Source organism: Gekko japonicus, unplaced genomic scaffold, assembly GCF_001447785.1.
Source record: "Gekko japonicus isolate JY-2015 unplaced genomic scaffold, Gekko_japonicus_V1.1 scaffold711, whole genome shotgun sequence".
Lineage (NCBI taxonomy): Eukaryota > Metazoa > Chordata > Lepidosauria > Squamata > Gekkonidae > Gekko > Gekko japonicus.
In genome coordinates, this window is record NW_015165849.1 from 294,496 (window position 1) to 307,834 (window position 13,339).

Sequence of the window (13,339 nt, forward strand, 5' to 3'; positions counted from 1 at the left end):
ACCTAAGACACCCCCCCCCCAAGTTTGCCACAGCTCTCTGAAACTATTACCCCAGCAGTGTCTTTAAGAAGTGCGGAGAATCTCTTCATTTCCACCACCCCTTTACAGCTCAGTCCCTAAGATGAAATTAACCCGCTTGCAAAAGCTAGATACTTACGCCGTTGGTAGACAAGGCAACAAAGTGCTTCGCCACAGCAGAAGGCTTAAAAAAAAGAGAGAGAGAGAGAGAGAGAGAGATGGTTAGGAAATACAATGACCACTTTGCAAGACATTCTGAACTGCAAGTTGTCACTTGTTGACTTCATTCTGTGGAAAGAGGCCTCAAGCAGAGAGAGCCCAGGCAAGAAGACAGATCAGAAAAGGAAGAGACTGTGATGGGGAATATTCGCAGACATGCCGAATCCCATTCGCTTCTGCTGCATTGCCCCCCTCCTCCCAGAATAAAAGATCAATCCTCTGCAGAAGAGCTTACAGACCAAATTTATGAGGAGGGGGAGTAATTACAAGGATAAACGCACACAGACAGACCTTACTGCCCCCCCCCCAAAAAAAGCCTTTCTGGAAGGAGGAGGTTTTGAGCTAGGAGCTGGAGGGAGAAGTGGAACCAGGTGAGTATTCTAGGAGGGGGTTGCAAGCAAAAGGAGCAGCAAGGGAAGAAGACAGGAGAGCTTCAGGACACTTGAAACAGCCAATCGGCAGAAGAGGGCATAGAGATGATGCTTGGAAGTATATGGGCACTCTGAAAGCCCTGACTGCCACCCCCGCCCAATCCTGTATTTGTGGTATTTCTACAACTACAGACTGGTGCAGATTGCAAGGACTGCCTGTGCAATCCAAAGGATTCTGGGGAACTTTTCAGAGCATAGCTCATACAAGTGCTGTCCAGCTGTGCTGGGCCTCACCAACCTCCTTGTGCAAAGCATGACCTCCCCCCAACCCATTTCAATACTAGTTATAGTGAAACCAGAGTGCTTTACCCCCCTGCCGATCTTCATCCAAGTCAGGGCTCCATGCAACCAAACTCTGTATTATCTAAAGTCATGGAGAAATGTGGCTGAATCTCTGGGAGTATGCACAGAACACAGTGGACATGTGATTGCAGCAGTTCCATGACCAGCTCCAGATGGGGGCATTTGTATCATTTGCAAGAAGGTCCCTTGTCGCCTCCCCCCCAAAAAATCAGGCCACTAATCTCACTGTGCAAAAGCATTAAGAATGCCAGAGTTGGGGAGCTTCCGGTTTGCTGTGGTGCCTTCAGCAGCATCTTGGGAGAACTCTTCCGAAGACGTGCTGAGCCACCCCGTTCTGGGCGGTCTGGAAACTGCCAGACCTTAAAGGGATACTCATAGGAGGTACCTGAAGCTTGGGGCTGCCTTTTCGGGGGCACTTCTCTCGGTAGCATCCAAGAGTTGAGTGCTCTGAAGAGAACCCTTTGCTCCAGTGGGAGTGGACGCCATAATGTATGGCCGCAAGCTGTGTGGTCCGGAACTAACAGCGTGGATTCTTAGACTTGAAACTTTATTCTACCTGCAACTTCTCTGCTTTGAACTGTGAATTATGGCCAAAGATTGCTTTTCCAAGGGAAAAGCAAAAACAATATCTACAAAAGCAGGATCTTCCTATATTATCCAAAGAGAACAGGAGATATCTTAATGATCCCATCATGATAATGGAGATTACGGAAGCTATACAAAAGCAAAACATGGGGAAAGCTCTGGGCCTGGATGGGATACTTGAAGAATATTATAAAGCACCAGAGGATATTATCCTTTTACCATATAAGAATATGACCATGACAGTCATACAAGAGGGGGTTCTACCTAAATCTTGGATGGAAGCAACTATCTCATTGATTCACAAAGAAGAAACGGTCCCAAAAGAAATTAAGAATTATCAACCTCTCTCTCTTCAAGGTGATTAAGAAAATGTATATATTTTAATGCAAATGAAAATGGAAGATGAAGTGGTTAAAGACTGCATGATTAAATGGATGCAAAATTTAGGTTATAATATTGATCTTGCACAGTGGAGTAAACTGTGGAAAGTGAATGTGAAAGTGACTGAATTGGTTGCAATTAAAGAGAATTTGTATGTTTTACAGATGGTATTTAACACCAGATAGGTTAGTTAAAATGTATAAAAACATGCCACATAGTTGCTAGTAGTGTAAAAAGCATGTAGGTACATTTTATCACATGTGGTAGACATGTGAAATTGTACGTAAATTCTGGATTACGGTGCATACATTTATACAGACAGTTCCGCAGATCTCAATACCTTTTCGACCAGAATTGTTTTTACTGAATTGTATACCAGATGATTTTGACAAAAATCAAAGATACTTTGTAATCCATGTAGTAACAGCAGCTAGAATCTTATTTGCGACCCTTTGAAAACTTTCAACAATACCTTCGGAACAAGACTTAATAGTGAAGATTATGGAAAGTGTGGAAATGGTTAAATTGTTAAATTTAAAAGTTAAATTGACTTTGATGCTAAGAGGGCAAATGGAAGAAGATTTCTTTGGACTATGGACTCCTTTTTATGACTGGATAAAAAAGAAACATAAAGATACAAGTATTCTGATAATAGGATATGAACTCTTAAAATGATATGAAGAAGCCTTTATGAACTCTTAGAAATTCAGTCTATCTTTTGGTAATTTGAAATGATAAGTGGAAAAGATTTGTATGCAGAAGACTTTCTTTGTTTCCTTTCTCTTCCCTACTCCCGTATAACCTTAAAAAATTAATAAAGCTTATTAAAAAAAAGAATGCCAGAGTTGACACATGAGAGAGAGTTGCCAAACTGGCATTCTTCCAGCTGTGCCAGGTCAGGCAACTGGCCCCCTACCTGTCCCATTCTGATCTAGCCACAGTAATCTATAAAGTGGTCACTTCCAAGCTGGACTACTGTAAACTTGCTCTACTTAGGGCTACCCTTCAGACTGACTTGGAAAGTCCAACTGGTCCAGAATGGCATGGGTCCCTTAATGAGACCCTGCAAACAGCACACATTCAACCTGTGCTGTGCAAGCTGCACTGGTTCCAGGTGGAGTATTGGATCAAGTTCTAGGATTTGGTGTTAACCTTTAAGTACCTTAAGGGTCTGGGGCCCACATATCTTGGGGATTGCCTCTCCTGGTATAGCCCCCGAAGAGCACTGCTCTCGGTAGATAAGAACCTACTAGTGATCCCTGGCCTGAGAGACATCCAGCTGCCCTCGACCAGGGCGTTCTCCACCCTGGCCCCAACCTGATGGAACTCCCTGCTGAATAACATCCGTGCCCTGTGGGACTTAATGCAATTCTGTAGGGACTGTAAGGCAGACATATTCCACCAAACGTTTGGCTGAGGGCAGCAACGGTTTCATCTGCCTGGCACTCCTGTCTCTTGCCTCCCCCCCACCCACCCAAGGCAGAGGCACAACCTGTTTTCAGGGGAGAAACTGAATTTAATAAATAAACAAATAAATTAACAAGTTGGGTTAGTCAGCCCCACTCTCATGCTCCTCGGCCATTAATTTCCAAAACACTGCAGGAGCCTTATTCAGATCAAAAGCATGGGGCAAGGGGGTGGGACTTCAGCCTCTCTCCATGAAATGGTTCCAGGGGTGTGTTATTTGCCTGAGGGGGAGGGGACACACATGAACATTCATCTCCTTAAAAACATCTCATCAAGTTCGGCCATAGGATTACAGGTGCAAGAACTGATAGACCTAATTGTACCAGGCTCTAACTTTAGGGCACTCCTTATATTTACATGGGGGACGGGAGAGGAGAGGAAAAGAATGCCTGGGAGGAGCAAGTGGGAACACCCCATTATGACTCCGCCCTCCTGCATTCAGCAACGGATATCTACCAGCTGAGGCAAACAACGCTTTCCGACTCCATCGATTTGGCAATTCTGCACTGTCTCTTGGTAACGTTAGAGAGCTGAAAGAACAGCAGGCAAATAGCATCTTTCCGTGAAGACTTAATGAAGGCCTCCACTTAAGGCCATCTATTCATAGTTCAGGCATCTGCCATTGGTGCGACCGGCCCCCACTGCAAAGATAACCAGGTTTCAAAGTGCAAGGGGAGTTGCCAAGTCTCTGGGGCACTCAAAAGCCAGCCAGCGTCTCACGTTTCCGTCTAGCATAACCGGCTCTGTAACATTCCAAGGCCCAGATCTCCATAGTCCTCTACGTAGTCTGAGGCTTGGTTCAAATGTAATGGTGGCTCCTTGCAAGCATTAAAAAACCCAACCAACCAAGGAGGGTCTTAGGAAATACAAATTCCTTCCAGAGTGAATTTCCACCCTCCCTTCCTTCATCCACCTGATGCATGGTTTCATGCTATGCATGAATCAATGTTAGCCAGGGCTCTGTGGAATGGGAAACCATGTTTTGAAGTGCATTTGCAAACCATAGTTCAGAGAGATTCCAGGGAACATTAGCACTGTGTTCAGGCACGTGGGCAAGGCTGAGAGTGAGAAATATACTTTAGAGGAAGAAACATGCATTCCAGAGGTTATATAATTTGTGACCTGCAAATCACGGTTGGGTGTGTGAGTGTGGCTGAGTTACCACAGCATGGCCTAAAAGGGGGGAGGGGGGATTCAGCCATATACCAGACACCAGTCTGAACTGAAGCTCTCCTCAGCTGCATTGATAGCAGACTTCATTCACAAATAGAATTGGGGGCTTTGAAAGGCTCACAGTGCAGAACTGGATAACCGTCCTCTTGACAGGAGGGTCCAGAACCTGGCCTCTGAGTTTACTCAAAAAAGACTGGGCAGGGACCTCTTTCAAAAAGGTGGGCAGTGGGCACCCCCCCCCCAAAAAAATGTTTACAGCCATGTTGGTGGTAATGTCTTTATTGCAAGCAGGCAGGAGACTCCCTGTTGTGGGCTTTGGAGCTGAGCAAATAAGTTTAAAGATGCGCACAAGGACACTTACATCGTTCGCAGCATGGAGGAACCATTCTTTGGCAGTTTCTGCGTTGGTGATGGTTTCCTGGGTGGTGAAAGTCTGCATGCCAGGGGACAGGTTAAAAATAAAAAAAAGACATAGTCAAGCCACATACACAATACACAAGGGAACACAAAATGCTTCAGGTCCAAGTCACAGGGATCGACACCCCGATGACTTTTTTGGGGGGGGGGGCAAAGTCACTGGAAAGGGAATTTTCTTTGGAAACACAGTACAATGAAGGTCTTCCCCGCCACAAGACTCCAGGCCCTGCATGGTGCTAAAAAGGGAGGAAGGGACTTCCCAAAAGGTAATCCTGGAACCACATAATGGGGGACACAGAACAAGACTCAACAAATCCCAGTTGCTAGGCTGTCCTGGTACCCAGAAATTTCACCATCACCCTGTGTTTACAAAAAAAATATTATAGTGTCTCCTGGCAATAGTGCACAATTCATTTCCTATACCCTGCCTTTCTCCCCAAAGGGGATCCCAGAATCAGTTTATATTTTTCTCCTCTCCTCCATTTTATCCTCATAACAACATTGTGAGGTAGTCAGAGAATGTGTGACTGGCCCAAGGTCACTCAGTAAGCCTCCATGGCAGAGTGGGGATTCAAACCTGGACTCCCCCAAATCCAAGTCTGACACTAACCACTACACCACACTGTAGAATGTCAAAACATAAACATGCATGCCAACATGCCATTGCTCATTTATATGAAAACGTTTACATGCCATTGCTCATTTATATGAAAACGTATTTAATTTACGCCATTGTACGTATAGAGTGGACTTAGAAGGGAAAAGGGAGATTAAAAATTATTGTGGTTAGGCTTAGGGCTATGGCCAATAAAGCCAATATGGCCAATAAACCATTGAAGGAAGGAAGGATTTACACCATTCAGAGTTGCTGAATTAATCTGTTTCTTATCCAGCTGCTTTCTACACTGGCTCCAATACTAAAATTCAGCAGAACATTTTGAAAAAGCAATAATGAAATTATGAGAAATTGGGGAGAAGAAATTAGGCTAGGGTTAGAGGTTAGCTTTTTGTTGGGGTAATAACAGCCAAGGTTACCCCTGCAGTTGTTCATGGTACTGTCATAGTATTGATAAAATGATGCATAACAGTGAAAAGGAGTTAGGGTTAGGTTTTGTGGTAGTAATAATGAGAAAACAAGGTCATTAAAAGACAAGACCCTGAAGGCTTGGAAAGTGAGTGCGGCATTTTTGGATGGCTCTGATCTCCAAAGAAAACTGGTCATGGTTCGGCATAAAAGATTTCAGTGTGCAATCCATTGAGATGACACAAGCCCATTCATTACAAGGGAGGTGTGTGCTGGCAACCCCTCAGTGGACTGTACCCCTTTTTAAGATCAATAATTTTCGCTTTGCCAGGACATCCAACCAACCCAAGCCAATGACCGCTTTATATTGGAACATGGGCCTCTTTGTTCCTGTTGATGTTCGGACAATTCCATTGCTCATTAGCACCAAAACAAACAAATAAAAAGATGCTTGCTTTATGAAAAGCATAAATATGGCCAGTCATGCAGTCTGGTCAGGATCCTGCCTCACCCATTGGAGTTCATTCATCCATGAAAAACACAGCTGTGAGGACCAACCATCACGTCCACCCCAACTCTCTCCACCTCCAAAACCTGATTTCATTAAAACAAAAGGCCGGTTTATAAAGCAAACTCTTAGGAATGCCATTCATCCCTTTCCAAATCGACCCAATTATCCCAACGACAGCTGAGCAAATGAGAACTGAGAAATGCTACTCTTCCTAGCGGGAATTTCAGCCTTTCAGGCAGAAGGGCTTGAACTCCCCAGTTTATTCACACACACAATGCCAGTGGCTCTCTGAGGTCCCCTTCAGACTCCAGCACCCGAAGCCCTTGTCTGCTGCTTGCAAGACAAGGGAACACTCGCCTAACCACTTGTTAGAGCCTTCAGTGCCTAGAGTTAAAAAAGGATCCTTCCCCAGGATAGCATTTGCTGTACAAACCATGAGACCTGCCAAAAGTTCAGCTTAACTTCACATTGGTCCTCCTTCCCAAATAAGTGCCTGCTTAATAAGTGCCACTGAATCCAAATCAAAGAGAAGACAAGCAAAAGCTTGCAGTGGCATCTGACTAGACCTTGATTCCACCAAGGCTTTTTTTTAGCTGGACATGTTCAATAAGCAAATCTTATGGGTAAGGTCTCCCCTGGCGCCCTCCAAGCCAATCCTCCACCTTTCTTCTATACCATGAATCGGACCTGGTGGGCCTCTGCACTGAGGCCTGGTTGCCTTAGGAAAAGTGTCCTTGGGAGTTGCAGAACAAAGTTCGAGTCCAGGGGCAACTTTAAGACCAACAAAGTTTTATTCAAGGCACACTTCTTCAGATACATTGAAATGGAAGAGAAGAAGAAGAAGAGGTTGGATTTATACCCCACCCTTCACTACCCAAAGGTGTCTCAGAGCGGCTTACAAACTCCTTTCCCTTCCCCTCCCCACAACAGACACCCTGTGAGGTAGGTGGGGTTGAGAGAGCTCTTGACAGAAACTGCTCTTTTTCAAGAACAGCTCTTATCAGAGCTACGGCTTGCCCAAGGTCATCCAGCCAGGTGCAAGTGGAGAAGTGGGGAATCAAACCCGGTTCTCCCAGATTAGAGTTCGCACACTTAACCACTACACCAAACTGGCAAGTTGCCAGTCCATACATACAGGTGGAGGGAAAGCAGCAAATCTGCATACAGCATAATGAAGGTATTTAGCAAATGCAAGGACCAAACTGGAATAACAAGCTTAATTTATAGGGTCACCATTTACCTATCTTGGGAGTTACAGTTACTGTCTTGCAAAGGACAAGACCATGAAGATGGCCTCATAAATTGCCCATGCCTACCATTCCGCAGGAGTAGCAATGGAAGAACTAGGTTAACCTCAAGATGGTGCCCTTCACCCGCCCCCATGACGATTTATCAATAAAACACACTGCACCTTTTTTTGGAGGGAATATTTTGTGTGCGTGTGCTTGTGAGCCTGGAAGTCATGGTGACTTCTGGCGACCTCTACTGGGGCAAGGAAGTTTCAGAGGTGGCTTTGATATTAGCTGCCCCTGCATCCCGGCCCTGGCATTCCTTGGAGGTCGCCCTTTCAAGCACTTGCCGGGGTCGGCCCTGCTTAGCTTCTGAGATCTGGCTTGCCTGGGCTATTCAGGTCAGGGCAACACACTGCACGTTTTGTATTGCAAGGAAGACGATGCAGTCTTACATACAGCTTGAAGTCAGATATTGTGTGTCATATGCTTCATCGCTGGACGCATCTTAATGGCTACAGTTTCTATATCCTTGGGCTGGACCCAGCCAGCTTTTTTCACTCAGTCGCAACTGATTCACCTCCTGACTACAACCTAACATGGCTTTTATCCACACAGGTCCCATGACCCCCAGCATAGCCTTTATGGTTGGTCAAAGGGGAGCCCCTCTTTCACCAGTACAACACAGGCAGGATCCAACCATCTACACAGCCCTTCCAAGAAGACGCAACAGAACAGGCGTGTTACTCGACGTGAGGGGCTGCTCCTCATTTTGGTTTCTAAAAGCCATGCATTCAATTCCCCCCCCCCAATTCATTTTAGAACAAACAGAAGTTGTGCTGAAGGAGGAAATGCAACAGGAGTCACCTACCAGGATGCCTTCCGTATAACAGGTATAATAATAGCTCTATTAAAGTTCTTCCTTTTGCACCAGCATATCTGCATAGGCATGTGGCTGGCATCACCATAACTTCTTACCACCTAATTAGGGAAGGGTGCCCCCAGGCTTACTTTCAGAGCACAAAGGAATCTTATTTTGGGCTTAAATGTGTTACTTTCTCCTGGGGTTCCACCCTTGCTGCTCACACACAGTGGTAAGGTGCACGCCCAGAGTGGCAACTTGCAGAGATGCCCCACAGGTTCTATGAGCAGAATGTCCTGGCAACTTGTGTGCCCTGGAATGATCCAATCATATCCCCCGGCAGAGAGACAATTGCCCACTGCCCTCGGAGGACACAAAGTCAGTGCAGGCACCCATGCCAAGGCACGGCGAAGGGCTTCCTCTGCCGGTTCGTTGTGGGCTGACAGAAGCCTTTGTTCCCCTTGCAGCCCATTAGCCATTCTCTCATGTCGCATTAGTGCATCTTGGCACACTCTTTGGGAATGGCTGAAAGTAAAAAAGGGATGCTTCCTTTCTGACTCACAGGGCATACGTGCACACACAGCGTCTTTGTACCCAGAACTGGATTTTACGTGAGCTTCTGAGGAAGGATGAAAACCCACACCGCACTCCCCCAAACCAGAAAATACCTTGGAGGCGATAATGAAGAGTGTCGTCTCCGGATTCAGTTCAGCCAAAGTTTTGGCCATGTGGGTACCATCGATGTTCGAGACAAACCAAACCCGGGGACCTCCCTTGGAATAGGGCTTCAGAGCTTCGGTCACCATGAGGGGGCCCTACAGAGAAGTCAAAATCCCGATTACTTGCAAGGTTTCTTGCCTTCAGCTGCTTTCCCCGTGCAGCAAAGTTAAAAAACACAAACTGGACAACTCACCAAATCTGATCCTCCAATCCCAACGTTGACCACATCGGTCATGGCTTTTCCAGTATAGCCTTTCCAGTCACCACTGCGAACTTTCTGCACACAAGAGAAAAATTGTTACCCAAAAAAGATAAAAAATAAAACTGGCCATTGGCAAACTGATGCTTGTAGCTAATATTTCGAAACCCGCTAAGAAGAACTGGGAACTCTGCAAAACAAAACAACAACCATGTCAAGATCTTTTCTTGTAACCGAACAGCTCGTAAGCCCAACATGAACTGTAGAAACACAGAAGGAAAGACATGGAGGCATCAAAGAATCTCTTGAATATCACTAGCATAAAGGCGGGACACAGTGATCAATATGACCATCTCTTTGAGGGCCACCACTAAAGGCACCCAATTAGAGCCCAAGGCTGGGAGCCACTGTCGAGAAGGCCCTGTTCTCAAAACCTCAGACACAAGTTTTGTGCCATTTTGGCTGGTACTAATAAAAGGTACAGCGTGGACTGTGGTTTGTTTATGGATTTTGTCTTTGAACCAGCACAGCTATAACAATTACTGTCTTCTCCTGTATTATATCCCTAGCAGAAGGAAAAAAGGTTCGTAAGCAAGGACCAAATCACAGTTCTTCAGCAGGGGTGCCGGAGCTGCTTCCTTGGGTTTTCCCTGCCTGTCACTCCAGTAATGTGGTCAGGGCCAAGGAAGCAAGTGGCAAGGCTGGTTAAGAGCCTGAGCAGTGAGCCAGCAAGTTCCTGACTCAAACTCTCAATCCCTTATATGAACTCACCAGGTGGAGTTAGACAAGCTCCCCCCCCCCAATGCAGATAATGCTGAACTACCCAATAGAAATGTTGCAGGGCATGCTGAACACCAACAGTGCAATCTTAGACAGAGTTACAACCTTTTAAGTTCATTGGGGTCAATGTGCTTAGAACAATGCAACTCTACTTAGGACGCCAGTATAAACACCAAGAATTTTTTTTAGGGGGGGCCATTCACAAGAACAGCGGGGTTCCTGACTCTCTGGAGGTTGAAGATAATTTGACGGGAAACTGTAGCGCTTCTGTGTCATTAAATAAAAAGCAAATCAGCCCTGCTCCCCCCCCAAAAAAATGTCAAGGAGAACAGCTGTGCACAGAAGCACGCAATTTCATGCAGAACCATCTTTGTGTGGTAGTCAAACACCCCCTCCCCCTCCAAGGGACACCCACAGCCTCAGCTCCCCGCTGCTGCTTCACCTCTCCTCTCATCTACTGTGACCCACAAGTCTATTGTCCTTTCAGTTTTTGTCCTCCCTGTCACTGCAATTAGCACCAGTCATCAGGGGGCAGCCAGGAAGATGGGTTTACACATTCAGTTTTTGTCCTCCCTGCCGGGGTCACTGCAATTAGCACCAGTCATTCTCCAGGGGGCAGCCAGGAAGATGGGTTTACACCAATCCAATCCATGTTATGAATGGTCACTGGGCAGTTATGCCTTTCAGTCCCGGGGGGGGGAATCCACCCCCCCCAGACTCTAGATCAGGGGTGTCAAACATAAGGCCCGGGGGCCGGATCCAGCCCATCCAGGGCTCTTATGCAGCCCGCAAGCAACTGATGCAAGGGAGGGAGGGCTGGGAGGAGTGGGCGGAGCCCCTCCATTATGGCTTCAGCACGGCAGAACAACCTCGCCTGCAGCTGTCAAACATTGTGGGAGTATCTGCCCAGCACTGCACTGCTGCAGACCGCCTATGTGGGTTTTCCTCTACACCCCCTCCCACCCCAGGGGGCCTTGTAGTGAGGACACACCAACTCGGAGCTTACCAGCTGCTGTCCTTTATACAGTTTCTGTCTCTGGTACCCGGCATTACATTTTATGGCACACATGTCCCGACCCAACAAAGTGAAATTTATGTCAGGTCCGGCCCTCGTAACAAATGAGTTTGACACCTCTGCTCTAGATACAACAAACAGGGAGGACTGTGTGTCTGAATACGCTCCCCCTCCTCCTACCATTAGCATGTCAGGCTGGGCTAGAATTCACCACCAACTAATTTCCTAGGTGCAAGGAACACTCCCGCCCCCACCCAATCACCTTGTCCCCTGCTTCATTCCCCGTTTGGAAAGTCCCCATTCCTCCCTTGTTTGAGAATCACTGCAAGCACATCACCTTATGTCAAATGCTTCCAGGTCGCTCCCCACATTTGACAATTCCTCATGCAGACAAGATGCCTCATAGCTGAACATGTAAATAGGCTCCAAAGAAAAGCCTCTGTCGACGGCATATGACCAGTGCTTGCTCATTCACACGTGACACTGTTTGACAGTGATGTCTGCTGACGTAACACACATCAGCAAACTGTGTTTGGTCTTGCACCTGGACCACAGAGAAAAGAAAGAGCTGTTCCAAGCTTGTCCCTCCCCTGGTCACATGAAGCTGCCTTCAACAGTCAGGCCACTGGTCAGTCAAGGCCAGCAATGTCTACTCTGACTGGCAACGGCTCCCCAGGGGCACAGATAAGGATATCTCACATCACCTGCTCCCTGATTCTTTGAATAGGAAAAGTGAGGGATTGAACCTGGGAACTTCTGCATGCTGAGCAGATGCTCTACCACTGAACCACAGCCTCATCATAGTTGGCCCATAGCTGTACATCTGTTCTCAACCTGGGCTCAGCTGTGCAGCTTCTATTCCTTCCAACAGTGTTTGCACAGAAGATCTTCCCAGCTCAAGGAACAAGTCAGAGGTCTGGATCCAGCCCTTCAGTTTTCTTAAGAAGGGGCAGCAGTTTTTGCTTATTCCCCTCCTTCCCGTGCAGATCCGTCACTATGTTGTTCCTGAAGATTTATTGACGCCCTGGAGCAAAACTTCAGGGATCTAAGTGGGCTGCAGTGGGAGGGAGGAATCAGCAAAACTTGCTACCCCTCTTTAAAAGGTAAAGGTTTCCCTTGCTCAAAAGGCATAAAAGCCCTTAAATTACCTAAAGTTTTCTTAACTGCATGGTTGGATCCATCACTACTTTCAGGAGTTTGCTGCCAATGCTTTGGGCAAAGAAAAGTGCAGGAGGCGGAAAACATTACCTGCAGGGATAGACATGCAACAGAATCTCGCTCTGCAGGTTGCGCTCTTAATCCTACAGCAACAAGACTGAGGTACTAGGAGAACAACAGGGCAGGGAACATTGCGGAACGCAGATGAACTCCCCCAAAGGACAAATATTAGCTATAAAAACACTCTATTCTACCAGGGGGAAGCTACAAATAGCAATCGTATCTGACAAATGTTTCTACCTGGCAGAAACCCTTCATCTTCTCCAAGACTTTGTTCACTTCTGGGATGACATCTTTGCCTTCAACCAAGATTGGGGTGTTCGAGCGATTCCGCAGGGCGATGTGAAGCACAGCTCTGTTCTGAAAACCAGAAGAAGTTGTGGGACAATTAGGAAGGGTTTGAAGCAAACTGCTCTGGCAAAAACCAACTTCTCAAAATGACAGGAAGGCAGGCAAAGCTATGGTAAGTCTGCACCATCAGGATACAGCTCGTAGTCGCTTGAATCCTGGACTGCTGCAACAGAAGGTCATGAAACCAGAGTTTCTGTAGCCTGGGGGTGGACTACTAAATTCGGATCCTGGTTTGATAGGCTCAAGTGGTTAAGAGTAAGATGCTGAACTGCAGACCGGAAGGTCGGTAGTTCAGCAGTTCAAGACCCGAATGCCGCATGATGGAGTGAGCTCCCGTCTCTGGTCCCAGCTCCTGCCAACCTAGCAGTTCAAAAGCAAGACATTGCAAGTAGATAAATAGGTACCACTTCGGTGGGAAGGCAACAGTGTTCCATGC

The 13,339-nt window shown here is 46.6% G+C and overlaps 1 protein-coding gene across 1 annotated transcript in view; it reads right to left on the reverse strand.

Moving 5' to 3' along the window:
- Positions 1 to 13,339, reverse strand: part of GPI (glucose-6-phosphate isomerase) — a 36,157-nt gene that overhangs the window by 17,317 nt on the left and 5,501 nt on the right. Inside the window, exons 4-8 of the mRNA XM_015411090.1 lie at positions 12,793 to 12,912; positions 9,534 to 9,617; positions 9,289 to 9,435; positions 4,939 to 5,010; positions 158 to 202 (exon numbers count right to left, since the gene is read on the reverse strand). Coding sequence (XP_015266576.1) covers positions 158 to 202; positions 4,939 to 5,010; positions 9,289 to 9,435; positions 9,534 to 9,617; positions 12,793 to 12,912 — 468 coding nt within the window. The remainder of the gene's footprint in view (positions 1 to 157; positions 203 to 4,938; positions 5,011 to 9,288; positions 9,436 to 9,533; positions 9,618 to 12,792; positions 12,913 to 13,339) is intronic.